Below are 14,989 nucleotides of genomic sequence, written 5' to 3'. Positions count from 1 at the left end.
GGAATAGTTGCTGTTTACAATCTACATCACTGGGGAAATCAAATGGAATATACCCAAGATTGCTGAGTATACAAGATCAGGTATGGGCTATGAGGAGAATGCAGAAGTATTTCAGGATATACAGATAGATTAACTGAATAGGCAGGAACATATTTTTAAATGTCATGTACCAGGGAAATGAGTAGGAAATGAGTAGGAAGCCATTTAGCTTTTCAAACTTGATCTGCCATTCATCAAGATCATAACTGAGCTTCCACCTCAATGCCTTTTGCTGTGCTACGTCTATAATAGCTTAATTCCCTTAATATACAGAAATCAATCTATTTCTGTTTTGAATAAACTCTAATGACTGATCTCTAAGGCCTTATAGGACAGCTAGTTCCAAAGATTCACCACCCTCCGAATAGAGACAGTTCTCGTCATTTTAGCCCTTAATCTGAGACTGTAACACCTGGCTCAGCCAGGGAAAACATGTTCACTTTGTTAAGCAATGTCAGAGTTTTGCAAATGTCAATGAAGTCTCCTCATTCTTCTAAACTCAGTAATGCAGTAGCCTATTGAGGTTTTCCTTTTCATGGTCTTATTTAATTGCAGCAAGACATTTTTACTCCTCACTCAAATATTCCTGTAACAAAGTACAATGTGTCACTTCCCACTTAATTGCTTCCTGCACATTCAGGTTTAGTAACTTGTTTAGAGGACATCTTGGTGATTTTGAACAACTCTCACCATTAAAAAAAACTTTTCTTTGCATTATGGCATGAAATTGCATTTGCCCTGTTCTTACCCACTCACTTAAGCAATCTACTTTGGTAGAATAGAAAGGTGAAGTAACTTTCAAATGTTGCAATTTTAATAGTGTTGATATCTAAAGGACACGGTAATTCCTAAAACCTTCACAGAATGCCAAACAAGGCAAACATGGGAAAACAAATGGACGGGGAATTAGAGGTAGAATAAAAAACTACTTCCTTATCCCAACAACTTTTATAATCCAGAAACAGCAGCTGTTGGCAATCTCCGAATTTGGCATAAATGAACGGAAACATCCATGGTGTCAAATCATGTACAATTTTAACAGAGTTAAAAAATTAACCATTTCAAAACTTGTTCTTGAAGCCTTGTCTTATTTCCTAGATCATCTCACTAAAACAATACTGTGGAAGTGCTGATATCCAAAATATTTCTTTTCAGTTTAAAATCTAACTTTTAAATCCATCTGTAATCTCAGACATCAAAAAAGATTATGGGAATATTTGAAAAACAACTGGGCAATTCTCAGTGGGAATCAGCAAAAGTGTTCAATTCCCCAAAGATTAATGGGTCAAAATGCAACCAGCAAAGAACAAGTGACATACGTTAATTCTAGGAGCAGAATTAGGCAATTCGGCACATCAGGTCTACGCTACCCTTCAATCATGGCTGATCTATCTTTCCCTTTCAACCTCATTCTCCTCCCTTCACCCCATAACCCATGACACCTTACTAATCAAGAATCTATCAATCTCTGCCGTGAAAATATCCGTTGGCTTGGCCTCCACAGCCATCTGAGACAATGAATTCCACAGATTCACCTCCCTGACTAAAGAAATTCTCATATCTTTTCTAAAGATACGTCCTTTTATACTGAGGCTTTGAGCTTTAGTCCTAGGCTCTCCCACTGGTGGAAACATACTCTCCACATTCACTCTATCCAGGTCTTTCACAATTTGATAAGTTTCAATGAGGTTTCCGCTCATCCTTCCAAACTCCAGCGAGTACAGACCCAATGCCTTCAAACGCCACAAGGCCTTGGGCTCTTTACTGGCCTTCCTTGTTTAAATTAACATGATGACTGGCACAACCATTGTGGGCTGAAATACCTGTTCTATACTGTTTAATGTTCCTCCAAAGTCTCTTTACTGAACCTTTTTGAACAAACTGCAAAGACTCCAAAGGAAGGTTTTCACCGTTATTAAATTTATTGAACATGGTTTTAATTATTTAATTCACGTGACTTTTATATATAAAAAATTCTTGATACTCAGGATTGAATAAACGACATCATCTCTCCTTTTTATCAATTGCTGAACATGATGTAGAGATTGAGTGCTACCTCACAGCTCCTGAAACCTACTGGAGTTTGCATATTCTTCCTGTAATCACATGGGTTTCTTCCATGTGTTCTAATTTCCAAATTTCCACTGCAATTTGCCTCCAATATAAATGGCTCGTGGAATTAATGGGAACGTGGAGATGATAGGTCAAAAGTTACCTGGGATTGAGATTATCCTGTGAGGCAGCATAAACTCAACATCCAATATGGCCACCTTCTATATCACAACCAAATGTTTATTACTAGGACATTTCAAATAAATGGTGCAATTGGTCTTACCCAAGCTGTGGTTAACTGGTGATAAGGTACTTGGTGACATTTCTGCAGGAGACCCTAAATGTGAAAACATTGACACTTTTCGTGAATTGTAAACACAACTGCGCTGATTTTAATTTTATATAATCCAGTTCCTTCACTATACATTAGATTAAATTCACATATTTTAATCTAAATTATTGTCACATTGTCTAGTCTCTAGATAGCTAATAACAAATTAAATTACTCTTAAGTGAATTAGAAGAAAAGCACCATAATCTATAGTTTACATTTAAATGCAAAACCAAGTTTAAGAGTTTCTATACATTAGTTTAACTTTAGCTAAAATAAAGTGGTCGAAAGCTACACAATGTATTGTAGGGTTACCAATACACCCTCGAAGAAAATAGATACTCGCCTGTATCCATACTTTGGTTCATTTGTTGATCACTGGTTTCCCCATCTTCACTAATATAGCCAGGGGGTGGTGTTTCTATTACAGTGAAAGAGAAATCATCTTATTAATGATGAAGTGAACAGGTGCCACTTTAAATTGCACCCAGTAAGAGAACATTTTATTACAACATTAACAGCTGTAAAGTCCACATATGGGTCAACAGTGTTAAATATCTAACCAAATTAAATATCCCAGAGTTTTGAAAGAGAATGTAATGGACCTAATGAATGATCTAGTCATCATCTTCCACAATTCTACAGACCCTGAAATTGTCATTGAAGGGCAACACACATGAATCCATGAGAAAATCATAGGGAACAAAAATCCTGATAACCTAATGTTATTGTTCAGCAAAACATTTAGTGGAAGATGCAATAAGGTAACACAGAAAAGAGTAAGAGAATTGATCGGTCAGTATAGTGGGGCGACGGTGGCGCAGCGGTAGAGTTGCCGCTTCACAGTGCTTGCAGCGCTGGTGACCCGGGTTCGATCCTGACTACGGGTGCTTGTCTGTACGGAGTTTGTACGTTCTCCCCGTGGGTTTTCTCCGAGATCTTCGGTTTCCTCCCACACTCCAAAGGCGTGCAGGTATATGTAGGTCAATTGGCTTGGTGTATGTGTAAATTGTCCCTAATGTGTGTAGGATGTTGTTAATGTGCGGGGATAGCTGGTCGGTGCAGACTCGGTGGGCCAAAGGGCCTGTTTCCATGCTGTAGGTTTAAACTAAAAAGTATGGATTTATGACTACTTTAATGGAGTATATTGACAGGGTGTTATCAAGAGAACACAAAGAACCACCAGTGGATGTGGAGTATTTGAATTTACAAAAGGCATTTGATAAGGTGGAACTATATACTTGTCAACAAAAAGCACAAATAATTGTAGGTAATGTACCTGGACTGAGAAATGGTTATTAGACAAAGCAAATAGATGGAATAAATAGACAGATAAACAGATAGACACAAAATGCTGGAGTAACTCAGTGGGACAGGTTGCATCTCTGGAGAGAAGGAATTGGTGATGTTTCGGGTTGAGACCCTTCTTCAGACATTTCGGTTCGAGACCTTCTTCAGACTCTTTGATCTTTAATGTCCATAAAATATTACAGGAATACTTTGGCTCCAGTTATTCAATTTACAATCAACAATTTAGCTGAGGGAATCAACTGTCATATGTTCAAGTTTGATGATGATGCTAAACCAAGTGGTTGAGTATAGGAATGAGATAAGGAAACATTTATTTAAGCAAAGGATGGTGAATCTTTGGAATTCTCAATCATGGAGTGCTTTTAATTTTCATTAAGGCAGGACGTCAGTCTTGACCTTAATAAATCGCAGAGTTGAATCAAAAAGCAAAGTGGTCGACGATAGTCATAACACGGAGAAAGGCCCTTTTGCCCAACCTGTCCAAAATGCCCCATGCAAGCTAGCCATTTTTGCCCATGCCTGGCCCAAATATCCCTCTAAAACTTGGAGGCACTCAGCTAGCAGCATCTGTGGAAGGAATACACAGACAACATTTCAGCTGGTGACCCTTCCTCGCAGATTCAGCTTGTTTTGCTCAAGATTCCAGAATCTGCAATTTCTTGAGTCTCTCTCTAAACCTTCCTTTATCCATGCACCTGTCCAAATGGCTTCTAAATGTTTTTGTTGTACTGCCTGAACTACTTCACCTTGCAATTTCCTCCTGATACTTCAATATGCAAAATGAATTATATTCTAAACTGATCAACTTTACCTACATTTTAGTAACTTTTAATGAAATGCAGCCTTTCTTAAAAAACTGGTCGCATCCCTGGATTAAACATTCAGGAAAAAATGTTCGCATGCATCTCTATCTTTTCACTGGCAATTTAATTAACTTTAAGAGCTAACCTTATGTGTTTTGAAAATCAGGAACATTATCATCTGCCAATTTTTTAATCTCTTCAGAGTTGGCCCCTTTTATCAAAAATAAAAAAAACATACATTCCCCTCTAATTTAAAGAAGCCATAGATAATACTTAAAATAAAACTGAATTTAAGATTTAAGTCATCAATAACTTTATTGTGTGCTAATTCCCACTGAAACAAGATTGGTAAGAGCATTGACCAGTTCATTATATGGCAGTTGGTCAAAAACTGTTATACCTGGGATATAGTTGCTCTGTGGTTCTATTCCAGATGGAAAATTAGTGTTTTCAGGGATGGAATGAGTGTAGTCATCAAGTGGGGGCAATTCTGCTGGAATTTCAGTGTGTCGTGGCACCAGTACTGGAGGTAAAACTGAAACCAATAATACAAATAATTAATAAAGATGAAACTTTAGCTTAAATTTTATTTGCAATAGTAACAAATCAGCTGCAATATAATATTGTTAAGCATTTATCCATCCTTTAGAACAATCTAGTCATTCCAAATATTCAAATGTATCCAAGGAAGGCTCCTATAATCTAGAGAGAGACAGAGAGACAGAGAGAGAGAGAGAGACAGAGACAGAGACAGAGACAGAGAGAGACAGAGAGAGAGAGAGAGAGAGAGAGAGAGAGAGAGAGAGAGAGAGAGAGAGAGAGAGAGAGAGAGAGAGAGAGAGAGAGAGAGAGAGAGAGAGAGAGAGAGAGAGAGAGAGAGAGAGAGAGAGAGAGAGAGAGAGAGGCAGAGAGAGGCAGAGAGAGAGGCAGAGAGTGAGAGAAAACTTTCAACAAGTCTTGTCTAAGAGGTTATCTCACTATCCCTTTCCTGGTTTTTATCAACACACTTTCATTCCAGTTGCAAGACTTTAAAAATTGAATCAGTACAAGTCCCTACAGATACTAATCTAATCTGCAGGGGTCCAACTCAATAGGTGGTATTAATTTGACAATGACTTTTGGGTATTATTGACACCAACATTTTTCGGCTTTTTAAGATTTACAGATCATCTGACAATTAATTCAAGCACATTTTTCATTTACAGAGTTAATACAGGAAGTAATTAACATAAATGCTTGCCAAAGTGAACTTTGCGCAATCGATGCAATGTGTACTTAGGACCTGCATTTTCTATGGGTTCTACGGGTGTCGGAGGTTATGGGGAGAAGGCAGGAAAATGGGGTTGGGGGGAGGGAAAGAGATAGATCAGCCATGATTGAATGGCTTGATGGGCCGAATGGCCTAATTGAATACTGATGGGCTGAATGGCCTAATTCTGCTCCTATTACTTATGACCTTATTTTACTGGGAAATGTAGGGAAATATGTTATTCAAAAACAATTATTGTACAAAGATTGGGCAAGTCTGCTGATCTTTCGTGAGTCTCCTGGGACAAAATGTAAAAACACTTTTAGCAATAATGTGAATTACTTTGTCAATGCAAAGTTCATTCAATATTGGTCACATTTTCAGTTTTACATTGTCATATGCAATTTTTCAACTATGAAAACAAAGGAGATTTTCTATTTAAGTATTATCCTGGTTGTTCATATTATAACAATTTTAAAAGTCACTTTTGCTTCAGGCAAAATTGATCACGTAGAACCTAATTATCAGTATTTCTTACGTTGCTGCCATTACATGAACAAAAGGAAATTAAGTTTATTTTTAATATTCTTTTGTTGCAGGCAAACATTAGGTTTCACTAACCTGGCGTTTCCACCCTTTGATAGTGGTATGGGTTAACACACACTTCATCCTTCTTGAGATTGAAAGCATATTCACAAGTTTCAATTGCTCGTAGCTCATGGTGACTATGAAGATCAGGCCAGCGCCACAAGCGACAGTAAATGACATGAGGCAATCCTTTACGATGAGAAACCTGCAGCCGGCCATCAAGTGATCTGCATATTTAAAAAAAAAGATATGATCTGGATTGCTTAGGATATCATTAACAGGATTTATCATTACACATTTTATTACTAAATTAAATCAGATAATATTTTAATGAAGAAAATCATATAATGTCAAAATTAACTAATCATTTTCCAGCATCTGGAGGGTGGGGGCAGGGGTAAGGTAATGAGTAAATAAGGTATGTGTAGGAAGGAACTGAGTAAATAAGGTAATTAAGCATCTCGCGATTTGCATTAGGATAATCAGTCTATTCCCTGAACAGCATGTTCTGAAGGACCACCAAAATATGCCATTGCTCTCATCTCAAAGTTCAAAAGATGATAAAAAAGAGTCTTCACAAAAGTACAAATTAGGCTTTTTAAAAAATGAAAACCTTGGTTAAATTCAAGACATATCTTTGACCAGTAATAAACAGAAAATGTTGCAAATATTCAGGAAGACATGTTGCATTCATGACAAGACCTTAATTAATTATGATGTAGCGCATTTAACTAGAAACATCAATCCCATTTCTCTTTCCACAGATGCTGTTTAACTTGCCCAGTGTTTACCGCATTTCCTGTTTATGGTTCAGATTTGAGATTACTGGAGGTATTTCAAGAGGAAGCTGATTAATGTTTGAAGGATTGTTCACTGTTATTCATCATCTCTATTATCGGTTTGAACGAAAATGTAATTGGCATAGTTAGCAAGTTTAAAGATGCTGCCAAAATTGGTGATATTATGGGCAGTGAAGGTTATCTACATTTACAACAGTATTGAGATCTTGGAAAATGGGCCAGGGAACGGCAGATAGCATTTAACTGACAAGTGTGAAGTGATGATTTTGAAAAGTTAAAGCAAGCCAGGACTTGCACAGTAAATAGGCCCCTGGAAGGTATGGTAGAACAGATAGACTTTTGTGTACATATACTTCGCTCCCTGAAAGCAGCTACACAGGGTTGGGGAGTCTAAAACTAGAGGGTATAAATTTAGGTGCGAGGTGAAAGATTTAAAAGGAATCGAGATGTACGAGGATGTTGCCAGGACGCAAGGGACTGAGTTCCAAAGAGTAATGGGGCAGGGTGGGACTTTATTCTTTGGACTGCAGGAGACAGGGGTGATCTTATAGAGGTGTATAAGATCAGGTGGGTGTATAGACAGGGTAAATCCATGGAGCATTTTTCCAGGGTACGGGAATCAAAAATGAACAAATCATTTCCCAGCATCTAGAGGGTGGGGACAGGGGCAAGGTAGTGAGTAAATAAGGTATGTGTAGGAAGGAACAGCAAATAAAGTAATTAAGCATCTCACGATTTGCATTAGGATAATTACAGTCTATTCCCTGTACAGCATGTTCTGAAGAGCAGAGGGGAAGAGGGTAAAAGTTCAATAGGTATCAGAGGTGCAATTTGTTTCCCCACAGAAGGTGGTACATATAATGGAACAAGCTGCCAGAGTAACACATTCAAAGACATTTGGACAGGTACATGGTTAGGAAAGGTTTAGAGGGATATGGGTTAGATACAGGTAAATAGGAATAGCTCATTGGCAACTTGGTCTTCATGAATAGGTTGGGCTGAAGGGCCAACTCCATATCAGCGAGCTGACAGGTGCAGAGAAACGGGCATGGAAGAGAAAGGTAGCAGCCTGGAACAGATAAGTCATGATCATACTGAATGGTAGGGTGTGCTTAACAGACTAGGTGGACTACTTCTGTTCCTATTTTTGTAGGTGTTTATCTCCAATAGTTGCAATATTTTTAGTTGCCTTCCTTCTATTGTATTCCTTGTATTCTAAAAGCAAACTCACTCCATCAGTAATTTGCTACTGGGCTAACTGTAAAAATGATAAGCGTTCTTATCACACAGCTCTCCCCAAGACTGATGATAAATCAGTTATTTTTGAATTCTGTGATGAGTGTTTGCCCAGTTTCCTCACAATTATGGACTGTAAAATGTCCTCCTTCATATTAAAAGACATTTCAAGTCAGAAGGTCATAAGTAATACGAGAGGAATTAGGCCATTCGACCCATCAAGTCTACTCTGCCATTCAATCATGGCTGATCTATCTCTCCCTCCGAACCCCATTCTCCTGCCGTCTCCCCAAAGCCTCCAACACCTGTTCTAATCAAGAATCTTAGTGATAGTGCTCAAATTATAATCTAAGCCAATCACTTTGATATCTCAGTACTCAGAAACATGTTGACAGCATAGAATCTTTACCGAATCAAGATCAATAGAATGAATACATTTCTAACTTTGAGGTATCACTTTGGTCAACTCTGATACCGACTCCGTCAACAGGAAATCTTGAATTGAGTCAGACAGCGTGGAAACAGGCCCTTTGGCCCAACTTGCCCACCCCGGCCAACATGTACCCTTTACAACTTGACATCTTTCCAATAAGATGGTGTCCAGAACTGAATACAATACTTTAAATGCGGTCTCATCATCTTATATAACTGCAACATGACCTCCCAACTACCCAGTTGAGTTCAGTTTAGTTTATTGTCACGTGTACCAATGTACAGTGAGAAGCTTTTGCTGCGTGCTAACCAGTAGGCAGAAAGACAAAACATTATTATAATCGAGCCATTTACAGTGAATAGACACATGATAAGGGAATAACGTTTAGTGCAAGGTAAAGTCAGCAAAGTCCGTTCAAGGATAGTCTGAGGGTCACCAATGAGGTAGATAATAGTTCAGCACTGCTCTCTGATTATGGCATGATAATAACAGCTTGGAAGAAACTGCCGCTGAGTCTGTAGGTGTACGTTTTCATACTTCTATACCGTTTGTCTGATGGGAGAGGGGAGAAGATGAGGCAATAAAGGAGGCTTTTTCGGGTTGGCTGCCAGTGACTAGCGGAGTTCTGCAGGACTTGGTGCTGGGTCAACTGCTCTTCAGGCTGTATATTAATGATTTGGATGAGGGGATGGGTGGCTTTGTGGTCAAGATTGTGTATGATACGAAAATAGGTGGAGAGGCAGGTAGTGTAGAGAAAACAGGGACTCTTGCAGAAGGATAGGTTGGGAGATTGGGCAGAGAAGTGGCAGATGGAATAGTGTGGCAAAGTGTGGAGCCATGCTTTATGATAGTAGGAATAAAGGTGTAGATTATTTTCTAAATGAGGAGAGAATCCAGAAATTGGAGGTGCAATGGGACTTGGGAGTGCTGGTGCAGGATTCCCAAAAGGTTAATTTGCACGTTGAATCGGTAGGAAAGAAAGCAAACGAGAAGGTTATATACAAAAACAGGGATGTAAAGCTGAGGCTTTATAAGGCGCTGGTCAGGCAGCATTTGGAGTATTGAGAGCAATTTTGGGCACCATATCTGAGGAAGGATGTGCTGGCTCTGGACAGCGTCCAGAGGAAGTTTACAAGAATGATCCCAGGAATGAGGTTAACATATGATGACCGTTTGACAGCACTGGGCCTGTACTCGCTGGGGTTTAGAATGATGAGGGTGGACCTCAATGAAATGTACAGAATAATGAAAGGCTTGGATAGAGTGGATGTGGAGAGGATGATTCCACAAGTGGGAGAGTCTAGGACTAGAGGTCATAGCCTCAAAATTAAAGAACGTTCTTTTATGAAGGAGATGAGGTGGAATTTCTTTAGTCAGAGGGTGGCAAGTCTGTGGAATTATTTGCCACAGAAGTCCATGGAGGCCTAGTCAGTGAATATATTTAAGGCAGATAGATGGATTCTTGATTGGTACAGGTGTCAGGGGTTATGGGGAGAAGGCTGGGGAATATGGTCAGGAAGGAGAGATAGATCAGCCATGACTGAATGGCAGAGTAGACTTGATGGACAATAGGTGCAGGAGTAGGCCCATTCGGCCCTTCAAGCAAGCAGCGCCATTCAATGTAATCATGGCTGATCATCCACTATCAGTACTCCGTTCCTGCCTTCTCCCCATATGCCCCAACTCCACTATCTTCAAGAGCCCTATCTAGCTCTCTCTTGAAAGTATCCAGAGAACCAGCTCCACCGCCCTCTGAAGCAGAGAATTCCACTCACAACTCTGTGTGAAAAAGTGTTTCCTCATTTCCGTGGTTCTGGACTCACCCAAAATGGCCTCATTCTGCTCCTATAATTTATGATCTGATGAAGAGGGAGCGGCCAGAATGCAACTCATCTTTGATTATGCTGCAGGCCTTGCTTCGGCAACGTCAAGAGACAAGAGGGTTTTATTGTCATATGTCCCAGATAGGACAATGATAGGACAATGAAATATAAATGAAGTCAATAGAAGGGATGTTGGTGTGTGTCATGGTCTGGGCTGCGTCCACAATTCGCTGCAATTTCTTGTCGTCTTGGGTGGAGCTATTCCCACTCTGGCTGTGATGCATACTGATAAAATGCTTAATATGGTGCATCTGTAGAAGTTAGTGTGAGTTATATGGGATATGCCAAACTTCCTAAGCCTTCTAAAGAAGTAGAGGCGTTGGTGTGGTTTCAATAGACAATAGGTGCAGGAGTAGGCCATTCGGCCCTTCGAGCCAACACCGCCATTCAATGTGATCATGGCTGATCATCCCCAATCAGTACCCCGTTCCTGCCTTCTCTCCATATCCCCTGACTCCGCTATCTTTAAGAGCCCTATCTAGCTCTCTCTTGAAAGTATCCAGAGAACTGGCCTCCACTGCCCTCTGAGGCAGAGAATTCCTCAGAGAATTTCTTGGTCGTTGCTTCAATATGGGTGGTCCAGGAGAAGTTGTTGGTGATATTGACCCCTAGGAATTTGAAATTTTCAACCATTTCTACTTCGGCACCATCAATGCAAACCGGGGTATGTGTACTGAAGTCGATCACTATCTTCTTTATCTTGCTGACATTTAGAGAGACATTTATCTTGCTGACACCAGTACTCCTTCCTGTACTCAGTCTCATCATTATTTGATATCCAGCCCACAATGTTGATGTGGTTAGCGAATTTGAAAAGTGAGTTAGATTTGTATATGGCTGCAATCGTAGTCATAGAATGATACAGTGTGGAAACAGGCCCTTCGGTCCAATTTGCCTACACCGGCCAACATGTCCCAGCCACCTACCTGCATTTGGTTCATATCCCTCCAAGCCTGGCCAATCTATGTACCTGTCTAACTGTTTCTTAAATGTTGGGATAGTCCCTGCCTCAACTACCTCATCTGGCAGCTTGTTCCATACTCCCACCATCATTTGTGTGAGTTACCCCTCAGATTCCTATTAAATCTTTTCACCTTAAACCTATGTCCTCTGGTCCTCGATTCACCTACTCTAGGCAGGAGACTCTGTGCATCTACCCGATCTGTTCCTCTCAGTTTTATATACCTCAATAAGATCACCCCTCATCCTCCTGCACTCCAAGGAAAAGAGTCCCAGCCTACTGAACTTCTCCCTATAGCTTAGACCCTATAGCCCTGGCAACATCCTAGTAAATCTTCTCTGTACTCTTTCTAGCTTGACATCTTTCCTAGGTATTCAAGGAGTAAAGAAAGGGGCTGAGAACACATCCTTGCGGAGCATCAGTGTTGAGGTTTATCGTAGAGGATGATTCGTCCCCTATCTTTAATGATTGGGGTCTGTTGGTCAGAAGTCAAGGATCCAGTTGCAGAGATGAGTGCTGACGCCAAGTCCCGTGAGTTTAGAGATAAGCTTAGATGGTATAATGGTATTAAAGGCAGCTGTAGTCTATGAATATTTCTATGAAATTTCTGATCGGGAAAAAATGGCGGGGACGGGAAATTCAAATTAACAACGGTCCCTTACCGCGAATCGGCTTCATCTGCTTCAATTGCCGACTGCGGTTTATTTCCATCCTGGACGAGGTCTTGACCTACCACCTGACGTGGGACCACTGGAGGGTCGCTCCGGTTGCGGTGGTCTGTGGTGTTTTTTGGCCGTTGAACGACCGTCCCCCTGCGGCCTATACTGCTAGCTTCTAGCTGCTAGCCGCCAGAACCGCTAGAATCCCTGCACGCTGCCCGGAGAGGACGCTGGATTTGACTGTTCGCCGCTTCTCCGCCCGCTGTTCCCCCCCCCCCCCTGTCTGTTACCTACCTGCCTGTCTGTTCCCTGCCTGTACCTGTGCCTGTGCCTGTGCACCATCGACGCTGGACACCTCCTGTGCCTGTGCACCATCGATGCTGGACACCTCCTGTGCCTGTGCACCATCGATGCTGGATGCTGGACACCTCCTGTGCCTGTGCACCATCGATGCTGGACACCTCCTGTGCCTGTGCACCATCGATGCTGGATGCTGGACACCTCCTGTGCCTGTGCATCATTGACGCTGGACACCTCCCTGCACCAGTGAGGGAGCTGGATCCTCTCTGCACCCGCACCGCTGGACAACCTCTCTACACCTGCACTGCTGGACAACCTCTCTGCACCGGCATTGCTGGATACTCTCTGCACCCTCATCACTGGACTACCTCTACACCTGCTCTGCTGGACAACCTATCTGCTCCCTCAATGCTGGACACCTCGCTGCATCTGCACTGCTGGTCAACCTCTTTGCTCCCTCACTGCTCGACACCTCGCTGCATCCGCTCTGCTGGACAACCTCTCTACTCCCTCACCGCTGGATACTCTCTCCACCTGCACCTGCACCGCTGGACACCTCTCTGCACCCTCACCATCATGCTCAAATACTCAACTCTGCAGATGACTGGTTTCTTCAACAACCACATCCCATCCTGCATCCAGGTCGTTAAACAGCTTGGACTTCTGCGTCGACCCCGTTTCATCCACAGAGGCTCTCGGCGCAGGCTTGTTTGCTTCAACCACGGACATTCCATTCCATCCATCTGCTCACTACCACGCTCTGCACCCCCTCACCCGCGTCACCCCCCATCCCAGCTGACCGCACGCACTGTCAACCGGGACAACCTAAGATCTCTCCAGCCTGCCCCCATCCCTCCACCCTCTCATAATGCCAACTTTGCCCTCCTCAACACCAGGTCGCTCAACAACAAAGCCCTTGCCCTCCATGAACTAATCCTTGACAACACTCTGGACTTCCTTCTGCTCACTGAGACCTGGCAACAACCCAATGTCTTCTTCTCCCTCAATCAAACATCCCCACATGGATTTAATTACATTTCCAAGCCCCGCCCCTCCTGCCATGGAGGTGGCCTCGCTGTTATTTTCAACCAGAATTTTCATATCACTGAACTCGCCTTCCCCCCAGTAGCATCATTTGAATTCCTCGCCTTCAAAGCCCTTTCCTCCATGACAGTCATCCTCATTTACCGGCCGCCTAAACCAAACCCCTCCTTCCTATCCGACTTCACTGAACTCCTCACACTTGCCTCATCCCTCTCTGCTGCTACATGGTGACTTAAATATTCACATGGACTCCCCCACCTGCAAGCTCACATCTGAATTCGCCTTTTTACTTGACAACTTCTCTCTCACTCAGCACGTCACCTTTCCCACCCATGACAAAGGTCACATCCTTGACCTGGTCTGCTCCACAAATCAACCGGTACTCGACCTCCATCCTTGCCTCTTCCCCCTCTCTGATCATAAGCTTATACGGTTCACCATCCCTTCTCCGACACCTCGCCCCCGCTTCCTCCGAGAAATCACCTTCCGTAATCTAAAATCCATTGATCCCCAACCATCTCTCTGACCTGCTCTCCACCACTCTCCCCCTGGACTCAACCCCCATCTCACCTGATGATCTCACAAACCATCTCAACTCCACCTTGTCTACCTCCCTTAACACTATGGCCCCCCTCAAAACAAGAACCGTAACTTTCAACACATCTTCACCCTGGTACACACCTGCACTTCGTAAACTGAAACAGACTGGTCGCCGACTTGAACGACTCACAAAGAAATCATCTCTCACAGTCCACCTTGAAGCTTACAAACTCCACCTCACTGACTGCAAAGATGCCCTCATTGCTGCAAAATCTGCCTACCTCTCCTCCATATTCACCGATCCCTGCCTAAACCACAGAACCCTCTTCTCCACAGTGGGCAACCTCCACAAGCCTCGAGCCAACACTCTCCCTACCTCTACTCCGTATCTCTGCAACTCATTCCTCCACTTTTTCGCTGATAAAATCAGCACCATCTATCAATCTTTATCCCCTGTACCCGACTGCCCAGCATCTACTCCACCACCTACCAAGGCCCCTCCTTTCAACATCTCCACTGACCTCCTTACCCCTCCTCCATACTGTTTCCTCTCCAAGTTTGACCTGGTCACCCCTATTGAAATCTCCAAACTCATCAGCTCTTCCAAACCCACTAGCTGCTCCCTCGACCCTCTCCCCACTCCCCTGCTGAAGTCCTGCCTCCCCGTTCTCTGCCCCTACCTCACTAATCTCTTCAACTCCTCATTGTCCCAAGGAATTGTCCCCTCCGCTTTCAAAACTGCTGCTGTTACACCAATCTT

General features: G+C 42.5%; 1 protein-coding gene across 5 annotated transcripts in view; it reads right to left on the bottom strand.

Annotated features, from left to right (window-relative positions):
• smad2 (SMAD family member 2) overlaps positions 1 to 14,989 on the bottom strand; it is a 103,461-nt gene that overhangs the window by 27,375 nt on the left and 61,097 nt on the right. For 4 of the 5 annotated variants that reach the window (XM_033033865.1, XM_033033905.1, XM_033033876.1 and 1 more), the window contains 4 exons: positions 6,407 to 6,600; positions 4,937 to 5,071; positions 2,769 to 2,843; positions 2,375 to 2,428 (listed from right to left, as the gene is read on the bottom strand). In XM_033033865.1, coding sequence (XP_032889756.1) covers positions 2,375 to 2,428; positions 2,769 to 2,843; positions 4,937 to 5,071; positions 6,407 to 6,600 — 458 coding nt within the window. The remainder of the gene's footprint in view (positions 1 to 2,374; positions 2,429 to 2,768; positions 2,844 to 4,936; positions 5,072 to 6,406; positions 6,601 to 14,989) is intronic. The other variant, XM_033033895.1, reaches the window with a different exon arrangement.

This window comes from Amblyraja radiata, chromosome 1 (assembly GCF_010909765.2).
Source record: "Amblyraja radiata isolate CabotCenter1 chromosome 1, sAmbRad1.1.pri, whole genome shotgun sequence".
Lineage (NCBI taxonomy): Eukaryota > Metazoa > Chordata > Chondrichthyes > Rajiformes > Rajidae > Amblyraja > Amblyraja radiata.
This window is presented reverse-complemented; position numbering and strand designations above follow the sequence as displayed.